The sequence below is a fragment of the Artemia franciscana genome, chromosome 11 (genome assembly GCF_032884065.1).
Source record: "Artemia franciscana chromosome 11, ASM3288406v1, whole genome shotgun sequence".
NCBI classification, from domain to species: Eukaryota; Metazoa; Arthropoda; class Branchiopoda; order Anostraca; family Artemiidae; genus Artemia; species Artemia franciscana.
The window spans coordinates 42,487,570-42,510,698 of record NC_088873.1 but is presented as its reverse complement, the minus strand read 5'-3'; the positions used below and the strand labels follow the sequence as shown (position 1 = coordinate 42,510,698).

The window sequence follows — 23,129 nt, the reverse complement described above, 5'->3', positions numbered from 1 at the left end:
AATTAAAAGTAAAGGACCACGTATAGGTAAAACAGAGAATATAAAATACAATGGGGAATCCTCTATATACACATGTTGAGGCAAAAACAACAATGGATAGTTAAGAGCTAAATATTGGAAGCAATGGGAATTTCAGCCTGGACCTCGAATCCGGTTAGTTAGTTTACCCACAATAATAATTATGAAGGCCAACTATTTACCGTTAAATCGAAACTTATGGCCTGACATTAGTAATTCTAAACGAATTCCCTTTTCTAGGGCCTGGTATTATGTTTGTGCCATCATTACCCCTTTCTTGATCGACGGGACCTCATAGTCCCACTATGCAAAAACCCTACAGGTGGTTCTAAGTCGATTGCTACAGAAATAAAACCTGTTCCTTCGTGTTCCACGTTTTCTAGCCATTCGATTAATGGGTAACAAGTCAAGATAACGTACAGTAGGAGTTATTTTAATGACGATGAAGTTTAGCTGTTTGTTTTTGTCAAAAAAGGTAAGAAGTTGGATTTTTTTTATTGGTGATAACAAGTTAGAGTGTAGCAAGATCAGAGTAAAAACTACAAGGGTAATTGCTGATATGTAAAAAACATTTTGGCATAAAAAAAACTGATGAAGCTCTTCGGATGTCTGCTGTAACGGATTCTATTTTTGGGACTTTGCAGCCCCAAAGGCCAAGGCCCTTACATGGTGGCGACTGTAAAGTCCCACTGACCAAAGTTGATAAAATCGCACTTTCAAAAATCCTCGATGATAAGCAATTTCTAAGGCAGGAGTAACCTTGGAATTGTTTTCTTTTGGTTTAATTTAATTTCCTATGGACTAAGGCATTTTGGTTCAGCCAGCCTTGCTCATCACACACGCTAACTGCCTCTATCTCACTCCTCTCACTGCCTCTCTCCCTATCTCTTTTACCTGTTATACAAGCGCGAAGAAATTATTCCTTTTTTCATTTTTTTCTCTCTCTCTCTCTCTATTTCCTGTGCAATTTTATTCTATAGTCGGTATTTTTCCAGCCCATGCGACAGCGAATTCATACTAGTCAAAGAACCATGCTGAACGTCTTAGAAGAGGTGTAATGCGATATTAGTGATGATGACTACTGATTTCAGCAGTCTGAAGATATAGAACCGGATCTACAGGAAAACATCGACACAGAGGACAATGCTATGGACCCAGACCTGGCTGACGTGGGTTCAACTACTGTTTTCACAAATAAACACATGTTCAATCAACCTTCAGACATATCAAACGATGGGGAAGACTCGCCAGTCACTTCTCCAATCCCAACCGATAAGGATCCCTGCCTTGCTTCCCCTTTAACTTGATTGGCACGAGTTCCGTGTCATGCAGCTTATCAACCGAAGAAAAATCTAAAGCCACCGACAATGAAGATAAAAGCCGTCGAACCACAAAGGAATTGAAAGAAAGCTGTCGCAAAAACCCACCAATTGAACTCGGTGAATCCTGAGGCTAATTTAGAGGAAATAGGGAGTGAGTCAACTCCTATTGATCTGTTTTCTCACCTGCTTGTGCTATGAGCTTCTTTAACTTCTGGTTTTCAGTCAAACCTTAATTTACTTCAGGAGGACAGGCATATTAATGAAACACACACAGAGCTTAAGGCATTACTTTGGATAAATATTTTAATTAGGTACCACCAAGTTCTAAACATGAGATATTACTGGGCTACTGATCCTGACTTGGGTGTCCCTTTTGTATCGTAAAGGATGTCAAGAAATAGATTCGAGGAGATTCCAAGAAACTTGCATGTTAGAGACAACATGACAATCACAACTGGCAAAAAAGATATGCTTTTCATGCTGTGACCTATGATTGACCTGCTAAACTTCCACTTACGCTTCGTAAAGGCTGGAGCCTACCTGATTGTCGGCGAGTTCTTCATTCTCCTGAAAGAACATTCCAAACTGAAGCAATATAAGCCAATGAAGCCGATAAAAAGAGGTTATAGGTTATGGTCCTTAGCCTGCATGAGCAGTTATGTCTGCAATTTTGACGTTTACCAAGGAAAACTCCTAGCTTTCAAGGAGGATTTAGGATTTAAACTTGATGGCAGAAATGACTGAAGGTCTCAGTGGAAAAGAGCATACAGTTATCTATAATAACTTCTTTTCGTCTGTCTCCCTTCTAGAGCAACTTAGTAAAAAGAGGGTGCTTCGACAATAAACATTGTGGATCGATTGGTGTCTATAAATGGATAGATTTCAAAACTGTTCTATCTGCTCCAAACAATCATGGTACAGAAGTAGTATGTGTAAGTAGAAAGAACTACGGTGTGTTTAACTCCGTTATCACAGCCCCTTAAGCAGCAAAAGATTATAATTACTATATCCGGGGTGTAGACCATATGCTCTAGATGTGAAATGTGTTCTCTAAAGCAAGTTGAGTCAAGAACGTTCTCGATTTGCTCCAAATTGTATCAATGAACGGAAAAATTGTTTTGCTGAGCACCATGATCATCATCAATGACAGAGTTGTAACTAACATTTTTCATCGAAGTTCTTCATTCTGAATCATCCGTTTTTCTTTTGGAAAAAAGTGACTTGCTCAGCGGGACTTTTCGGTTCCTTCGCCAAGCATTTTATCTGGTTACTTTGCCCAGAGAGACCACGGAGTCTCGCTTTGAACAGATTTTTTCTATTCGTTTTAGGAGGGTAATATCAGCATATTCAAAATCAGCGTGTCCTTCTGGTGAGAAATCACACATATTGTTCGTCAAGTTTGATCAAAATTAAGGGATTGGTCGTGAAAGAATTACTCTCAACCGAGTCAGCTTACGCATGTAACTTATGTTTGAGGTACGTACTTAGAACAACGTGCTAGGAAAAGGAGAACTTTACAATATTGGAGCAATTTAAAATTTGCATGATACTGTAAATCAGCTTTCAGATCAGGAGGCAGAAAAAAAAGTCTTTTCAAACCCCCAAAAACTACACTATGAAGAATTAGGAAAATGGGTCTGAAGCCAGTGGGATTCACATGAAAAAACATAAGTAAATATTTCACCTACTAAATCAACAATACATTTTCACCACAAATGAAAAAGAAAAACATAAGCTCAAAGAATGAGAAAATAAAAACAAAGCGGTCTAAAAGGAATAAAAACAAATCAAAAACATAGAAAGCAAAAAATAAAAATCAAGTTGGAACAATCACAAACATACAAACTTAACTATGCGCTTGTAATCTATGCAAGTACAAACTTAATGGAAAACTCAGGGAAAACCCATACTCGATTAAATAGAGGCTCGCTAGAAAGTCAGATTTTTCAATCGCACTTTGAAGGAGCTGAACCTCAATGGCAACATACTTGTCAATCTAGGATTTGATTTCGTCTAAGTCTGATAGTATTGGATGAAGTAACTCTACAATAGGAAGTGGTTTTAGGGGAGGAACAGAGTGGGCTCTTGCCCTGGGTGCAAAAAGTTTAGGAGTGCAAAATTTCAAATGCATATTCTAACGGTTAAAATCATTTTGTAATTTTTGAAATTGTATTTTATTAAGATAAAATGGAGGGCGCAGTTAATAGATGAAAATTATTAATAAATTATTAACTAATTAATACAAAAATTGAAACATGAAAATGATTGAATAATGATAATTAAAACAATTAATTATAATTAAAAATTCTAATATTAAATAAAAAAATCAAATTATAAATTATTAAATAATTAATAAAGTGACAATATTTAGCCTAAAAATTTTGTGGGTAGAGGGGGGCGACGTTAATAAATATTTTGCTCCCGACGCAAGAGCGCATTTGCCCCCTAGTTTTTCAAGGTGATCCTTCAAATTGGTATTGCCAGATTCACTTGAGAATCTTGATAAAAAACTAAATTTGCCATCTTCCTTTTGAATAGCTTCGTTAATTGAGAGAGTTCCAAAGTCTTTGTGTCCAGGAAACGCTAACCCTTTTCTAGCAAGGAAAATGGCTGTAGATACTATTCACTTCTGTTTTATCTTGAATACATGTATTCTGTCTAAGGACTTGTAAATGCCTGGAACCTCTTCTGTGTGGCCAAAAATATACCTCCCTTTTGCATGGAATCATTGTGGTATTTCGCGTTTTCCAAATCTCGAAAAACATCCCTCACGTCACTATTTTTTAAATGTATACTTTAATCATTTTCCAGTACATGAACTTTGCTTCCCAACAGCAGTGCAAGGCACGAATAAACCTTTGGGGGAGGTTTGATGGAGCCCTAGACCTTACCTCCCTCACAGAGCCCTTGATCCCCAGTACATCTATAATCTTAGAGTGAACTAGGCTAATTAACCTGGCAATATCTCCCTAAGCTGGGTGTACTTAGTGCAAACTGGATTTTGACTTAAAATAATCATTAGAAATAAAACATACTGATTAATTATCACTAATTAACCACCGTTAATTAACTAATTAACCACTAATTATTACTGATTAAATTTCAGGTTAAATCCTATTGCATTTTATTTCTGTTACAACCGCATCAATGCCCATTGTCTTTGAAACTTCCTGTCATTTAATGAACTGGCCAGATGCTATGCTGTAGGTGGCGTTAGTAGTTTTTAATTCCTATCTTGCCGTGTTGAATTGTCAAAGTTCCCACCCCCTATGAGTTTCCCATTTTCCTTGACTAATGCCTCTAGTCTATGCTAGAAAAAAACTGAACTTACCAGTCGGTCTCACTTTTTTCTCCAGAGTTCATTCTAGGGGAACATGGAAGTGCACAACCAGAGCGTAACCTTAAAAAAGAAAAAGAAATATAAAAATTTTACGAAAATGATAAATTAAGAAGTACGTATACATCTACAGCATAATTTGAATTGTCGAGAAAGGATCTATTTGAAATTTTATAATTTAACAAAAGAACCAATGTGAATTCAAAAATTTTGGCTACGACAGATACTTCTGAATTATTAAACGATAAAGAGACCTGTGGCAATTATAAAATGAAGCTGATAAATGGGGCTTTAGGCTAGTTCATCATTAAGATACTTTTTGGGGCTTATTCCCTCCAAATACAGAGCATGGAAAACTTTCACGAATATTCATAAATCCTTAGTCATAGTCGAATAGAATCGGCCCAAACTCACAATTAAGAATAGAAGCTATTATGGTTACGAGTTGCAATTTTTGCTTAAAAAGACAATTTCTGCTTTGATATATGTCTATTAGATAGTGATCTCATCAAGCACTAACCGTTTGTATTTTATAGCGTGCCTTGGTAAATCCAGAATGTTGAGAAGAGAGTGGGCGAATGAATGTTCTAGAATTTTGATGGGTTTTTTATTAGACAGATTTGCAATAATGTAAGTAAGGACTCTTTGACACCACTTTGAAACCTCTGGAGCTTACTAGCAAACTACCTTAATGTACTTGACACTCCGCTTTTTTTTAGGTGAACTCACAAAGAGGTGAACTTTTAGGTGAACTCTTATTTATACTTCAATTACACGTAAGTACTAGACAGAAAAGGAAATATATATATATATATATATATATATATATATATATATATATATATATATATATATATATATATATATATATATATATATATATATATATATATATATATATATAGTGCAGCTACCATTGATTTGGAAGACTCTTTGACATCAGTTTGAAACCTACGGAGCTTACTAGCAAACTACCTTAATGTACTTGACACTCCTTTTTTTTTTTAGGTGAACTCACAAAGAGGTGAACTTTTAGGTGAACTCTTATTTATACTTCAATTACACGTAAGTACTAGACAGAAAAGGAAATATTTATATATATATATATATATATATATATATATATATATATATATATATATATATATATATATATATATATATATATATATATATATATATATATATATATATATATATATATATATATATATATATATAGTGCAGCTACCATTGATTTGGAAGACTCTTTGACACCACTTTGAGACCTCTGGAGCTTACTAGCAAACTACCTTAATGAACTTGACACTCCGTTTTTTTTTTAGGTGAACTCACAAAGAGGTGAACTTTTAGGTGAACTCTTATTTATACTTCAATTACACGTAAGTACTAGACAGAAAAGGAAATATATATATATATATATATATATATATATATATATATATATATATACTAGCTGTTGGGGTGGCGCTTCGCGCCACCCCAACACCTAGTTGGTGGGGGCGCTTCGCCCCCCCCCCCCCCAAGCCCCCCCGCGCGCGTAAGTCGTTACGCGCCATAATAGTTACGCGCCATTGTAGTTGTGTCCCTATGTCCCACCTGTGAATATAGATAGATATATATATATATATATATATATATATATATATATATATATATATATATATATATATATATATATATATATATATATATATATATATATATATGGTTTTAACTACGTAAAACTTGCGAATATACAACATTCTTTGCTGTCCCATTGTCTTTGCATATAAATAGATTGTCAGGTTTACCGACTCTTGAACATGCAACATATAATGGTCCATGGGAAAACAATCTGTATTCAGATCTATACCTCATGATTCTAATGATTGCCCTTGAGCTTTGTTGATGGTGATTGCTAATCGACCATTCCCTGTCCCGGTGTCCCGGTCGTCATTTATATCCCCCTGTTTCCCCCGGTGTCCCCGTTGTAGTTGTGTCCCTGTGTCCCGGTCGTCATTTATATTCCCTGTGTCCCGGTCGTCATTTGTATCCCGGTGTCCCGGTCTGTATATACATTCGTTTTTTAGTTTTGTTTTTCTCCTTTATTTTTTTCCTTTTTTTTTCTTTTTTAGTTTATTTAGATTTTTAGATTTTTTAGTTTTTTTATTAGTTTTTAGTTTTTTTTCTTTTTAGTTTTTTTGTAGTTTTTACCTTCTTTTTAGTTTTGTTAGTTTTTTTTTTTACTTATGTCCTGGTCGTCATTTATACTCCCTGTGTCCCGGTGCTTTGTTGATTGCTAATCGAACATTCCTTTTGTCCTGGTCGCTTTCTCTTTGAGTGTCGTCATTTATTTTTTTCTTTTTTAGTTCTTTTAGTTTTTACCTTTTTTAGTTTTTTTAGTTTTTTAGATGAAAATTTTTTTTAGTTTTTTCCTTTTTTCCTTTTTAGTTTTTTATTGGTTTTTACCTTTATTTTAGCTTATTTTTCAGTTTTTTCCTTTTTTTAGTTTTTTTTATTTTTTATTTTTTTTTAGTTTTTTACCTTTTTTTAGTTTTTTTATTTTTTTTAGTTTTTTAGCTTTTTTACTTTTTTTATTAGTTTTTAGTTTTTTTTGTAGTTTTTGCCTTTTTTTAGTTTTTTCAGTTTTTTTTTAGTTTTTTATTGGTTTTTACCTTTATTTTAGCTTATTTTTCAGTTTTTTCCTTTTTTTTAGTTTTTTTTTAGTTTTTAGTTTTTTTTAGTTTTTTTAGTTTTTTAGCTTTTTTATTAGTTTTTAGTTTTTTTTGTAGTTTTTGCCTTTTTTTAGTTTTTTTAGTTTTTTAGCTTTTTTATTAGTTTTTAGTTTTTTTTGTAGTTTTTGCCTTTTTTTAGTTTTTTTCTTTTTAGTTTTTTTGTAGTTTTTACCTTCTTTTTAGTTTTGTTAGTTTTTTTTTTACTTATGTCCTGGTCGTCATTTATACTCCCTGTGTCCCGGTGCTTTGTTGATTGCTAATCGAACATTCCTTTTGTCCTGGTCGCTTTCTCTTTGAGTGTCGTCATTTATTTTTTTCTTTTTTAGTTCTTTTAGTTTTTACCTTTTTTAGTTTTTTTTAGTTTTTTAGATGAAAATTTTTTTTAGTTTTTTCCTTTTTTTCTTTTTAGTTTTTTATTGGTTTTTACCTTTATTTTAGCTTATTTTTCAGTTTTTTCCTTTTTTTTATTTTTTTTTATTTTTTATTTTTTTTAGTTTTTTACCTTTTTTTAGTTTTTTTAGTTTTTTTAGTTTTTTAGCTTTTTTACTTTTTTTATTAGTTTTTAGTTTTTTTTGTAGTTTTTGCCTTTTTTTAGTTTTTTCAGTTTTTTTTTTAGTTTTTTATTGGTTTTTACCTTTATTTTAGCTTATTTTTCAGTTTTTTCCTTTTTTTTAGTTTTTAGTTTTTTTAGTTTTTTACCTTTTTTTAGTTTTTTTAGTTTTTTAGCTTTTTTATTTTTTTTATTAGTTTTTAGTTTTTTTTGTAGTTTTTGCCTTTTTTTAGTTTTTTTAGTTTTTTAGCTTTTTTATTAGTTTTTAGTTTTTTTGTAGTTTTTGCCTTTTTTTAGTTTGTTTAGTTTTTTAGCTTTTTTATTTTTTTTATTAGTTTTTAGTTTTTTTTGTAGTTTTTGCCTTTTTTTAGTTTTTTCAGTTTTGACGTCACCTGATCCAGTTTTTTCAGGTGACGTCACCTGATCCACAGATCCACAGATCCACACACAGACAACTTATTTTTATATATATAGATATATATATATAGTGCAGCTACCATTGATTTGGAAGACTCTTTGACATCAGTTTGAAACCTACGGAGCTTACTAGCAAACTACCTTAATGTACTTGACACTCCTTTTTTTTTTAGGTGAACTCACAAAGAGGTGAACTTTTAGGTGAACTCTTATTTATACTTCAATTACACGTAAGTACTAGACAGAAAAGGAAATATTTATATATATATATATATATATATATATATATATATATATATATATATATATATATATATATATATATATATATATATAGTGCAGCTACCATTGATTTGGAAGACTCTTTGACACCACTTTGAAACCTCTGGAGCTTACTAGCAAACTACCTTAATGAAATTGACACTCCGTTTTTTTTTTTAGGTGAACTCACAAAGAGGTGAACTTTTAGGTGAACTCTTATTTATACTTCAATTACACGTAAGTACTAGACAGAAAAGGAAATATTTATATATATATATATATATATATATATATATATATATATATATATATATATATATATATATATATATATATAGTGCAGCTACCATTGATTTGGAAGACTCTTTGACATCAGTTTGAAACCTACGGAGCTTACTAGCAAACTACCTTAATGTACTTAGCCTACAACTGTCTGCCGACACATAGTGCCCTTACTCGTTGGTGCAATTTTTTCTTGTTTGACGTGCTTGGTTCTTTTCTTTTTGACACTCCACTTTTTTTTGGTGAACCCACAAAGAAACACCAGGCAAAAAACGAAAGAACGACTTAATTCAGTTATATAACTGTGTGAAAAAATGAGCAAAAAACACAATATTTTTGCAAAGCAATTTTCAATAATTTTTAACGCGAAGCGAACGCTTTAACATTTTTTTCGCTTGGCTAATTGAACTCTTATTTATACTTCAATTACACGTAAGTACTAGACAGAAAAGGAAATATTTATATATATATAGTGCAGCTATCATTGATTTGGAAGACTCTTTGACATCAGTTTGAAACCTACGGAGCCTACTAGCCTACTACGGAACCTTAACGTGATTACAACTATCTGCCGACCCATAGTGCCCTCACTCGTCTGGTGCAATTTTCTTTTTTGACGTGCATGGTTCTTTTCTTCTTGACACTCCACTTTTTTTGTACAGTGGCGTATTTTTGTTAAAATTCTAGGAGGAGGGGGGGGGGCAAAACTGAACCCAAAATGCCCAAATTAAGTGAAAATGACAGTGAAAACTGAAAAATGACCATACAGGACCATAAAGGCAGAGATGAACCAAAAAAACTGGCCATTTCTCTGGATGCTTGAATTATGAGGCTATTTTTAAAAAAATTAATTTCAGCTGGGGGGGGGGAGCAAACTAGGTTTTGGGGGTTGTTACCCTCCTTACCTCATAGCAAATTATTCCCTGCTATTTTAACGGGTTATAAATAAATCACTATTATTAGACGTACAGTAGCAGTAGAGGGTAATTATTCTTTTCCCTATCAAAATCCACCCTGGATTCAATCCACCAAAGATATTGTCGAAATCAAGAAAATAACCTCTTCATTAGGCCAAAGACTTCAATATGAGAAAGCATGAAATCTTTTATAAGGTTAATATCGTAAGAATGATGTGAATTACTTTTAACTCGTAATTGGCAACCCAAGAAATGCTTGATTTTATCTCTTATTGTTAAATTAGAATATTTGAACCCCCTTTATGTGTATATCAAACAGTAAGTATGATTAAGAGCTCCCTACTCATCCGGATACGTACTAATATGATGAAGGTATAAATTTTCCGTTACCTTCCATTCATAAATACTTCCGTATGGTGAATGTTTTTTCCGAATTTTATCTTTCAGAAGTGAGTCACAATCTTGACTATGACTCATAGCTAATCAATATCATGGATGAGACACGCTTAGGAAACAAATAGGGAAAACTTTTACTGAAGGAAACGTCAGACTTCGAGAAATCGCCAAGTGGAGAGAAATGCATGAATTCATTTCTATTGCTGAACTTAGCGAAACATTGTTCAAATGGGACATGGTATTAAATAAACAAACGCTAAGTTCGAATGCAACTTGTCAAACAGTTCGCGGTAACGAACTGTAGCAAGGAGCGACCCGGCTCAACAGTAACCGAAATTTTAAAAAATGGAATTTTTTAAAGTTTACGAATGATTTGAAAGAAAATAAGACTTGTACTAGAACACCCAAAAATTGAATTAACGGGAACATGGTTTAAAATTTAGTTTTCTAGGATTAAGGGGCGCAGCTCCAGTATTTCTATTGGGGGGAGAGGGGTCCATATCCATCTAGTCAAGGAAAAGGGGCTATATAGTATTTTTCCTCCAAATTATTAGATGGTGCAGCTGCCCCCCCCCGTTCCCCACAAAACGATGCCCCTGCAAGGATTATAAACTAATAGTGAATCTTCGTATCTTTTGTCACATTCTGAATATAGATAGAAAAATTGGTGATGAATTAAAACAATGTGGCTAAAATATTCACTCTTATTGGTAAATCATCAAAACTATACCCCAAAGTTGAACATAGCCCAACTCACCAAACTGCTAACGAGTTACATCACTGACACAGTAATCGTGCGTAAATTTGTTTTATCCACAGATATATAAACTTGTTTTATGTATATAAGTTTCTATAAATTTGTTTTATCTACAGATATATAAATTTGTTTTATGTATATAAATTTTTATAAATTTGTTTTATCCACAGATATATAAATTTGTTTTATGTATATAAATTTTTATAAATTTGTTTTATCCACAGATATATAAATTTGTTTTATGTATATAAATTTTTATAAATTTGTTTTATCCACAGATATATAAATTTGTTTTATGTATATAAATTTTTATAAATTTGTTTTATCCACAGATATATAAATTTGTTTTATGTATATAAATTTTTATAAATTTGTTTTATCCACAGATATATAAATTTGTTTTATGTATATAAATTTTTATAAATTTGTTTTATCCACAGATATATAAATTTGTTTTATGTATATAAATTTTTATAAATTTGTTTTATCCACAGATATATAAATTTGTTTTATGTATATAAATTTTTATAAATTTGTTTTATCCACAGATATATAAATTTGTTTTATGTATATAAATTTTTATAAATTTGTTTTATCCACAGATATATAAATTTGTTTTATGTATATAAATTTTTATAAATTTGTTTTATCCACAGATATATAAATTTGTTTTATGTATATAAATTTTTATAAATTTGTTTTATCCACAGATATATAAATTTGTTTTATGTATATAAATTTTTATAAATTTGTTTTATCCACAGATATATAAATTTGTTTTATGTATATAAATTTTTATAAATTTGTTTTATCCACAGATATATAAATTTGTTTTATGTATATAAATTTTTATAAATTTGTTTTATCCACAGATATATAAATTTGTTTTATGTATATAAATTTTTATAAATTTGTTTTATCCACAGATATATAAATTTGTTTTATGTATATAAATTTTTATAAATTTGTTTTATCCACAGATATATAAATTTGTTTTATGTATATAAATTTTATAAATTTGTTTTATCCACAGATATATAAACTTGTTTTATGTATATAAATTTTTATAAATTTGTTTTATCCACAGATATATAAATTTGTTTTATGTATATAAATTTTTATAAATTTGTTTTATCCACAGATATATAAATTTGTTTTATGTATATAAATTTTTATAAATTTGTTTTATCCACAGATATATAAACTTGTTTTATGTATATAAATTTTTATAAATTTGTTTTATCCACAGATATATAAACTTGTTTTATGTATATAAATTTTTATAAATTTGTTTTAACCACAGATATATAAACTTGTTTTATGTATATAAATTTTTATAAATTTGTTTTATCCACAGATATATAAATTTGTTTTATGTATATAAATTTTTATAAATTTGTTTTATCCACAGATATATAAACTTGTTTTATGTATATAAATTTTATAAATTTGTTTTATCCACAGATATATAAATTTGTTTTATGTATATAAATTTTTATAAATGTGTTTTATCCACAGATATATAAATTTGTTTTATGTATATAAATTTTTATAAATTTGTTTTATCCACAGATATATAAATTTGTTTTATGTATATAAATTTTTATAAATTTGTTTTATCCACAGATGTGTCTAAAGCAGGGTTGCTAACCAGTGAGGAAAAAATCACAAGATTTTAGTGATTTTTTGGTTTATATAGTGATTTTCTTCAATAATCTAGTAATTTATGCGCTGATCTAGTGAATTTTTGTTTAGGCAATATAAAAAACCACTAGAAATAGTGATAAAATCACAAGGGGTTGCAACCCCGGTCTAAAGCATAATGGCTCGGCCATACTTGTTGATGGAACCCAATTTTACGGCCACTGCAGCGCTGAAGTGTACCCATGCGTTATTTGCTGTGGTGAACTTTCAAGCGCCAAAAGAAACGTTTTTCCGAGGTAGCGTAGCCGATCATTCATGAATCTTATGACTACGAATACACTCTTGGCGTAATGGCTGTAACGTTGAATTCATTGTCGTTAAAACATTGCGGACCTTAAATCATTCGAAATTTAAATGATGTGCTTGCAACATTATTTCTTTCCAGATGTAGTAGGCCTAAACGATTGCACATAATTCTTAACATCACATGCAAGATAAGTCCCCCCCCCCTCACAAGGAGCTTGTGACAAGGAGGGTTTTAGTAAAGGATATTGAGTAGGCAAGAAATTAGGAGTCATCCGGTACTCACAGGAAGGATGTAAGATAAGATGAGATTTTATTTCGAAAAAGCGGCTATCATAAGCCCAAAAGGGCCGAGATTCGCACTTCGACCCTTGGCTAGATCAGATTCTGGCTTAGGACAATTTTCTCTGTGTAAAGCTTCAAAGTTCAAACTAATTTCTTAGGGCTTAAAACTGATGCTCTGTGACGCTGTATTTATTCTCCATGGGCATGAGGGTAACTTTAGTTTAAGCTGAGTAAAAATCACTGAAAAATCTCTAATAACAAAGATGAAAACAAAAACATACAAATGTTACTCTCAGTTTGGCTTCTTTTTTATATCAAAACTCACTGGTCTTCAAAGGATTAACCATACAAAAATTTTTTGTTTGCCTTTTTAGAGTGATTTTAAATATATATTTTTATAACTTTGTAAGTGTTACTTAAAGCAACAAATTTCAACAAAGTTTGTAAGCAGTTAAAAAATACAAAAAACGCTAGAGGCAAAAACGTAACGAGAAAGAGAACAAAATCACTAAAAGTGTGATGAATGGAGATGGAAAGTGTGATGACCGCGATGAACGTGAAGCTTGAAGTAAGCATAAACTGTAACCTGCAGTTGCAGCATCTTTTCTTTCTTCCAGTCCAGCGTTACGAACTGGGCGACTGGCAATGGTGTTAGTTTTCAGTATCTTTATCCATCGACTAAGAGTGCATCCAGGAATTTGGTCAGGGGAGGGGGTTGCAATACAAAAAAGTTTAAGAAACATATAAAAAATATGTTTATATGTATTCTGGTATGTTTTTGCGAGTCGAAATTTTTTTGGGGGGAGGGGGTCATACCCTAAACCACCCTGGATACGGCCTTGCTGTTGACATAATGGTTTTCATCTTAGAACATCCATTTGAATAAATCATTTATCCTTAAAAATACTCACGTTTCAAATTTACAAAATATGTGTTACAATTTAAAAAAGAAATTCTGTCTTCAAAACTTATTGTCAAAGAAGCAGACTCGAACTTAAAAATAAGGGCCAATAAGGGTAAAAGACCGACCCTTATTGATAAAGGCCAATAAGGGCCAATAAAAAATAAGGGTTCTTTTTCTTTAAGCAAAGATCGATAGACCTGTCTTATATGCAACCTACACCTTCTTTAGGATCAAGACCGATTTTTCGATGTCTATTTTGTCTTGCATATCATTTATTCAGATGTGATTTATTTAAGAAAAAGTTAAGATTCACGAACTTGGAAAACAGTTCCGAATTCATGAACTTGGAAAAGAGTTCCGAAAACAGGATACCTTTTATCAGAAAAACATACTACACTCTGGCCGGATAATCGCTATTATCTGCGAATAATCGTATATGCGTGAAATCTGGTTAAAACACAAAAAAGAAACTGGGCTTTTGTCTTTAATTATGTTACAGACCAGGCTATTAATAAAGGCAGTACAATTTTATATTAGAATAGAATTAATAATGCTAAAGGAATATAAGGATTTGGTGCAGAATTACTTGCCAGTGCAGAGCCTACCAGTTAAGAGCTGAAAAAAAAACACTAACCAAATGTTGCAATAATTTATTATGTTGATTTTCTTATTTTCCTCTTAGAGCCTTTTCTTAATCACTGGCTTTAAAAACTTCTCACGTCTATAATTAATAGCTAGCACTATTTAAGGACTGTGTTTTTTAATTTATCTTTGCAGTACCCCCTGAGAGAGAATCAAACAAACTCAAGATAATTGGAAAAGGGAAAGCTTATTTCCCATTCTCAAACGAAACTTTCCCCCTTACTGAAAGCATGTCATAAATAACCAAGTAAAAAAAAAATCCCCAGCATTTTGCCCCCTCTTCTTTTTAAATTACTTAATAAATCATGTACCCCGTAGTTGTCTAGGATGCATGAACATGAATTTTTTGTGCACTTATGGCTTTAAAAGCGGGTTAATTACAAAGAAGTTAAACAAAGAAGTTCAACATCACATAACAAATAATTAAAGATGTATGCATCTATAGACTAGAAAAATGTTTGAGGAACTTTAAAGCTGATTTTTTAACAGAAAAAATACCGGAAAGGTCTTTTTTCAAACATAAAATTAAAAATGGATTTCTTGCCATAAAAAAACTTCTTTCTATTTTGCTGGGATTTTAGACGTAGCTTTTCTTTATTTCAAACCTTAAAATTGCTTTCAATGACTAGGAATCACACTCAAATATGAATACAACAGAAAAACAGCCAGAAAAATCATTGTAGGCAAGGCCGTATTCAGGATTAGGGGGGGGGCTTAGGGGGATTGATCCCCCTAAAAAAAATTTGTCCGGCTGGTAAAAATGTAACAAAATGCATTAAAAAAATTTTGATGCTTTTTTAATTTTTTTTCGTACCCTCCCCCCAAAAATAAGGAATTGGTTGCAGGTATGAAAATCATTAGAAGAACCACAAAATCTGTGAAATTGTGATAAATTTGCAGAACTTGTCAACCTAAACCATGACTTGAAGTCTGTAGCCCTATTTTGCTTTTTCTTTTTTTTTTGTCTTATGGACATAACGACAAGCTAATCAGCCAATGAATTTGCGAGAAAAGTGTTTTTTCAACTCAGCATCAGAAGGCAAGGTTTACAATTGACAGGTTCATCTGACCTTTTCTTCGTAAAAAACACAATGAAAAAAGGTTTTGTCTTTAAATGTGTTACGGTATGGTAATTAATCCATGCCATTTGGAAAATGCTCAAAAGATATAAAGCATAATACGAAACGTTTTATTTGTCAAGTGTAGGGATACAAAAAAAACAAACTAACAATGTTCCATATGTTCTATACATGTGTATATAACTATATAAATGTTCATATAACTATATTGTTATAGATTATCATATAACCATGAATTTATGTTCCGTATGTTTTAATATTTTACTATGTTGATCTTCTTCCTCTCGAAACCTTTTCTTAGTAAATTGCTGGCTCTTAAAATATTATATGTTATATAACATATAAAATTATATGTTTCTTAAAATGTAAAATATTATAAAATATTATCTCACGCCTATAATAAATAGCTAGCACTGTCTAAAGGCTACGTTTTACAATTTTTCTTCGTAGTACCCTCTGAGAAAGAATCAAACAAACTCAAAGGAGAAAGCTTATTTACCATTCTCATAAGAAACTTTTTCCCTTACAGAAAGCAAGACATAAATAACCAAGTGAAAAAAATCCCCTGCTTTTCACCCCCTCTTCTTTTAAATTACTTAATCAATCTAGTGGTACGTGGTTGTCTAGGATACGCGAATAAGAATTTTTCTAGACGTCTAGGTTTGAAGATAGGGTAATTCCAAAGAAATTAGGAACAATAACTTTTCGATTGGTTAAAAAAATGTGGCTTAATTTCCTGGTTGGAAAATGCCACTTAAAAAGTATATAGACACTTGAAACGGAGTAATTTTGTAGAATGGGATAATGTCTAAGAAGTTTTAACGAAAGAATTTCAAAAGAAAATATTATAGAAATATTTTTTCAAGTGCAAAATTCAAAATAGTAATTCTTCCCTTAAGTAAAAATAGCTTTTTTTCTTTTTGAAGAGATAGAACGCAGCTTTCCGTTTCTTGGTTACTTTCGAAGACTGCTTCTCGGCCCATTTGGTTTTTAAGCTATTTAATCAATCTAGTAACATGTAGTTGTCTAAGATGCACGAATAAGAACTGTGTACGCATCTAGGATCGAAGATAGGCTAATTCCAAAGAAATTGAAAACAACAACACTATCAATCTTAGCTTCGATAGTTTTATTAGTTATGTGAAAAATAATGGCTGAATTAATAATTTAAAATTGCAGCTTGAAAAATAATGTATAATAAACTCTTGTAGCAGTATTATTTTTTAGAACAGGAACATTTTTCAGAGGTTACCATAATCTAAAAACATTAAACGAGAGGGCGTCCCCTTTTCCACCATATGGTGAACATCTCGGAACGCCAAGTGTATCGCACAGTTCCGGTACGCTTGACACACTTTAGCCACGCCTGGCATACGCCACCTGGTGTACGCGATTTCTAAAGTGGGGGCACCGCCTCTATTACAGAAGTTTGTTCTTTATTTTTTAAATGTAAATTTTCAAACTGGAAATCTTTTAGATTTTAGGGCCTGATACACATTCAAGAGGCCTATTTCAGTGATCAAAAGATTATGCCACGATTTTTTTCCCAAAAAAAGATTTTTCCCAAAAAGAAAATGGAGTCAGTAAGTCTTTATTTTCGCTGACTCCTGAGTAAATTGAGGGTAGCCGACTCCCAACTCTAATTCCAAAGCAAGTCGCTAAAAATCTCCCTAGTTCCAATCTTCAAGAATCGTTGAATTCGATTAAAGCAAGGAAATATGGCAAAAGAAAATTTGATGACTGTTTGAATTCTTTTAAATGGTTGATTGGAAAAAGTCAAACTAAGTCGTTCTAACCTTTCTAAATGTCTTGTTTTTAAGCTCCGCCCGTGTAGCAAATTTTCGGCAGAATATTTTGCAAGAGCAAAATTCGCTACTGCTGGAACCAGGAAGATAATTTTGCCAAGAATTTAAATGTCTTTTAATATTCACCCCCCCCCCCCCCAGTCACTACGTCCCACATGTGAAGTCCTTGGCTCTGATGAGGTAAAAATAGCAGCCAAATTTGAAAAAATAGTTTTGGCACGTTAAAGTTGACAATAAACAAAAAGACTAATTATAATAAAAAACGGTTAATGTTAAGTTTGAAAAATGGTTTCTAATTATACTTCCAAGTTATATTAAAAAAAAACGGTTTTGAAGCTGGAATGGAATCCCATGGAATTTTTACAGCGTTTTTTCTTCATTAAATTTGCATTAGACAGTATTTTTTCTTCCTTGATAAATGAGAACTATTCCTCTTAATCCACCCTTATTGGTCAAATATAAATGTATACCAACTACTTTCCGATTTCAATATAATAATAATGACAAATCAGAAATAATAATGGGAGTGAACATAATGAAAATGAATGGAAACATATGAGAAATTCAGGGGAGAGCCCATGTTGAAAAAGTAAGGTTAATAATATTTTTCTCGATGGGGATGAGAATGGACTATACAAAGAGAGAGGGGACCATGTTTGAATCCCCTCAAAAATTTTGTCTGACTCACACAAAAGTAGCAAGAGTGCAAGAATACATTGCAATACATAAAAAAATAAATGTAATGAATGTCCACAGGTAGATTTTTTTTTATAAGATCCCTCCAAACAAAATCCAGGATACGATCCTAGGGAAGAAGGCAAGGGTTATATAGATTGGTAATAAACGGACAAAGGGCTATTCTCATTAAGAATTGATTTTCTTGCTTTTGACAACTTTCTGAGTTGGTTTAATATATTGAGTTGTTGCAGCTGGAGTTGGAAAATATGAAATTTTCAAATAATTCCTTCATAATGCTTATTCGACGTTTTCATATATTTGACATAATAGCTACAACGAAACATTTATAACAACCGTTTTAACAGACACCAAAAAACAAGAAGAACAATAGGGACTTCTTTACGCAAGACAATGGCAAACTAATTACAATGAATATTTTGACCCTATGTCCAAGGGCCGTCCTCAGCAAGACGATGGCCTTTATAACCAACTGAAATTATAACAGCTATAACATAAATTATGAATATTTATGAAAAATACTGAATTTTTCGACTCGTCGGAAATACATTATAAATCAAACTTGAACACGAGTGACAAAACTAAAGTAATACATTAGCTGGTAATGTAATTGTTTCGGCTGTCATAATTATTTGTGCCTTCCGCTGCCTAAGTTTTAATGAATTGCCTTTCATTCAAATAACCTTGGTTTTTGTTTTTATCAAGTTATATTTGCTTTACGAAAAATTGAGAGCATCTCCAACTTTTTTTTGTCAATTTTGGTAAGGGGCGGATAATTTTTCAACTCTCCAGTAGTAGCCATATTTATGAACTAAAACAACATGGATGTATAATCAATTACTATTTAAGCTCTGGTTCTGTGATCTCTGTTGCATAGAATCGGTTGTTCTAATTTAATTTTCTTTTCAAATTACGCTAGAGGAATTTCAATGAGGAAACAAAATCCCTGAGGATCAGTAGTGTGCCTACTATGAATCTATTTTCTCTGTCCTGGCCGTGTCAATAAGCAGTTCTAAGAAGCTGGCAGGCACGGATGAAAGTTCACCTTCTCATCCCTATGGAAACTTCATCTATAGCACCCATTCTGTCGACATTATCGTCCTTATATCTAGACGAAAACATTCAGCTGCTGTTGACGAATTTAATATGGTTCGTTTGAAACATTAAGGTAAAGGTCTCAGAATATATCGCTCTCTGCTTATGCAGACGATTTTTACTCAAGCGAAGGTCCCTTCGTCAGTGTGTATGGTGAATCTAACTTCTATATCAAATAAGAAAATTCGTTTATTTATTTAAAAAAAATTCTATTATTTAAAATAAGCAAAAAAACAACAACTGAAGTTACGTGTATGCCCGTAGAGTTTTTTTTGTCTTTCCTACAGTTTCGTACCCTTTTTTTCGTTTCCTTTGCTAGTTTTGTTGCTTTTAATTCGTCTTCTTTCATGGTCCTAATGTACTTTGTCTCTTTGTGTCTTACTTCACCAGGTATCTCAGTAACTAAAGTTATAGCTTCCTCTGAAACGTGCGACTTTGTGAGAAACTTACAGCTGTAATCAGGGTTGCCAACGTTTTGCTCCATGAATATGTCCCCTTCGGATCCGAAAATATGGCACTTTTAGCTAAAATGTCTCTATCTTGAAATCTCAAAAACTAGAAGTTTTTTTTTTACTCACTGTAATAGGGACCAAATGATGCTTTGTATACCTCTTTCAAAGCGACCAGTTAACATCAAATACAATGAAAACGAAAAAATTCCATATAAAACATTCACATAAAATGACTTTTTATGTGAAAAAGCATGAAGGCCATATAAACACGTAAATTCCTTATTTTGGAGAAAATCTTGTAGTTACGAAATCTCTGGCAAAACCTGGATGTTAAAAAAAGAAAAGAAAAAAGAACTACTTTGGGGAAAAGTGACTTTTAAACCAATATATATATATATATATATATATATATATATATATATATATATATATATATATATATATATATATATATATATATATATATATATATATGTATATATATATATATATAGTTGGAAAGTATTTCGCTTTATGTCATAAATTTATGAAATGTGCCCTTTTTTGCCTTTTTATGTCCCCAATTTCCAAGATGCGTCACTTTTTTGTCATTGTGCCTCGGCCCAAGGAATCTCTAAACCTGCTTCAATATTATATTAACTTCCCTCTTTTCGCATATTTTTGACATATTTTCAGCATATTTTTAATTTAAAACAAAATCCAAAACAAAATTTCAGAAACGTATTTGATCGACGTATGCTATTAAACAAACAATTGCAAAATCGTCGTTTTACGTTGAAATATTAAAATAGTAGACCTGCAGAAACACAGCCTGCCTAAATCTTGTACAGGGAAAATAAACCTTAAGTAAATAAACAAGTAAAATTAAGGAAATGACCATCAGACTTTCGGGAAAATTCGAAAGACCGGCTGATGTGTCATAAAAACCATAGAGAAGAAAGCATCCTATTTCGTCTTTCACATAATTCAAATAAACAGATTACTTATGAATTAGGAAATGAAGCTCAAGGAGATTTGGTTCCTTGAAGGATCACCCAATCTCGTCTTGGTTAATATAAAGCCAACGCTTGGTTGTCTTTATAACTCACTTTTTGCTCTCCATGCATTTTTTTTGGTGCCATTATGGAAGTTTTTTACCTCGTCAGAACGTCAACAAATTCAGTCTGTCTTTTCAAATTTTGTAAGTATTTTTTTCGTGTTCCTGTTAGATCCCGTAACAATTATATCTCAAAACGTTACGAAGTTTTTGAGATATGTGATAAGATGGATGTCTTAGAAAGCAGATTCAGACAGCGATCTAAGTTAGTCGTAGATTTTCCGTTGGGGTGTATTAATCGTTTGTGAGTTATTGTTGGTGTATTTTTTAGTGTTTGTAATGATAAGTTTTTTTATTATTTATATTTCTTTTCCATACTCCTCTAAGTGCATTTTTGTATGTATAGAACAGGCAGGTACGCAGAAAAATTTTTCGGGGGGGGGGGCAAAATCTTCGAAACAGCAGATATAAAGTAGCACTTTTTTATTTAGTAATGCAAAAATCACGTATATCGGAAAATACAGATTAACTTTAATCAGTAGTATTGTAGCGGATGGGGGGGGGGAGACTGAAGACTGAAGCCTCAAAAGTACGTTTTAGGCTCCGGTTATGTTCAGGCGATTTCGAACTAGTGATTAATCTATTATATCCCACTGAAAGGGAAATTTTGGGGTTAACAGTGCAATATGGGTGCTGTGAGGGGTAGTTCTTTATTGCAAAACGTAGATTTTAATGAAGAATGATAGTTTCCAAAATTGATCCATTAAAAGCTGCACTTTATCCTGAAAAGGGGGGGGGGGTAAATGCCCTAACACGAAGGATAATTCTATTTTGCTGTGGAAAGCAAACTCTCTTTACAAAAAAAAAAAAAATAAAATAAAAATAACAGTACGATTGCTAATTACTTCAAAGAGGGTAAAAAGTTAGAAAGAAAATGGGTTAATAATTGGGCAGTGACTTCACCGGGTAATTGCATGCTGTGAAATCCACCAAAAAAGGCTTCACATTTGTATCTAGAGTCTTAATAAATATCCTACTTTTGCCAAAAATCCCAAGAAACCATGGGGAAATTTAACATTGCACAAAATTTCGGGGGGGGGGGGCGAAGCCCCCACCCTCCTGCGTACGTGCCAGGTATAGAAGGTTCAAATAAATTATTATTATAAACTTTTTTAATTTGGATGGCCAAAATATTTAGAATTGATTAGACAGTCTTGCCGTAAAGTGCAGAGCTTGTATAATTTATACAAGTTGTATTATTTATCAACGAGGGCTTGGTTTTAAATGGCCTACTTGAGTTATTGGAGATTCATACCCAAAGAATGGACTGTAGGAAAGACCCCCACATTGTTAATTAGTGACTCCAAAAACCCTTAAATTTCAACTATGATGGAAGTCAAATACCATGTATGAAATGTTTATTAGCCATGTTTTGATTTAGAAAAGTCATCTGATAATCTTAGACCACTCCCACAATTATCCTTGAATTATCAAGAATCAAAATAGTGGCAGCTTGCCTATACTTATGAAGCCTAAAAGGAGTGAATACTGGGGTCTAAAGGCCTCGCTTTTGGCCCTAAAATTATGTAGGCCGAAATACTTGCAAATACGGATGTGGACAAGGTGAAATATTTGAGTAGCTCCTTGCTGAATAGCAAGGTGTTTGAATAGCTCCTTCCCCCTGGAGCTCCAAGGATTATGCCACCCCTGAATATATGTTTCCTGAATTTATTGACCGTTTTAACTCAAATGGCTCTCTTCAAATTTTTCTGAAATCCTGAGAGGGCCCGTAGGGGTTCCCTTAAAACTCATTTCGCGATCACCATTTTGTATCACCATCATGCCAGCAGAAGAAATCATATAGTATGCTATGGTTAGAGGGTTCACCCTATTTTCCGTCATCTGGTGTACATCTCTGAGCGTCATGTTCACCATAAAATTCTACACCATGTGACGCATCTCCGTCACGCGTGGTACAGTCCCCGTAACGTTTAGCACAGTACCATCACACTTGGTACACTTTTGCTATGCTCGTCACGCGCCATATGGTATACGTGATTTCTAAAATTTGTGACACCCCGCCATGGTCGACACACTGCTCTTTAATAACTCGATGCATTTTAGTTTACTAGGAAACTAAAGAGTGCATAATAGCAATTAGCATTCATACCCTGCGTAGATGGATGATTGATATCGTTAAGAATAATGATTTTT

General features: G+C 32.2%; 1 protein-coding gene across 2 annotated transcripts in view; it reads right to left on the bottom strand.

Moving 5' to 3' along the window:
• The window catches only part of LOC136033249 (IQ motif and SEC7 domain-containing protein 1-like), a 359,466-nt gene that overhangs the window by 192,919 nt on the left and 143,418 nt on the right, over window positions 1–23,129 (bottom strand). For both annotated transcript variants that reach the window (XM_065713973.1, XM_065713984.1), the window contains one exon: window positions 4,672–4,740. In XM_065713973.1, coding sequence (XP_065570045.1) covers window positions 4,672–4,740 — 69 coding nt within the window. The remainder of the gene's footprint in view (window positions 1–4,671; window positions 4,741–23,129) is intronic.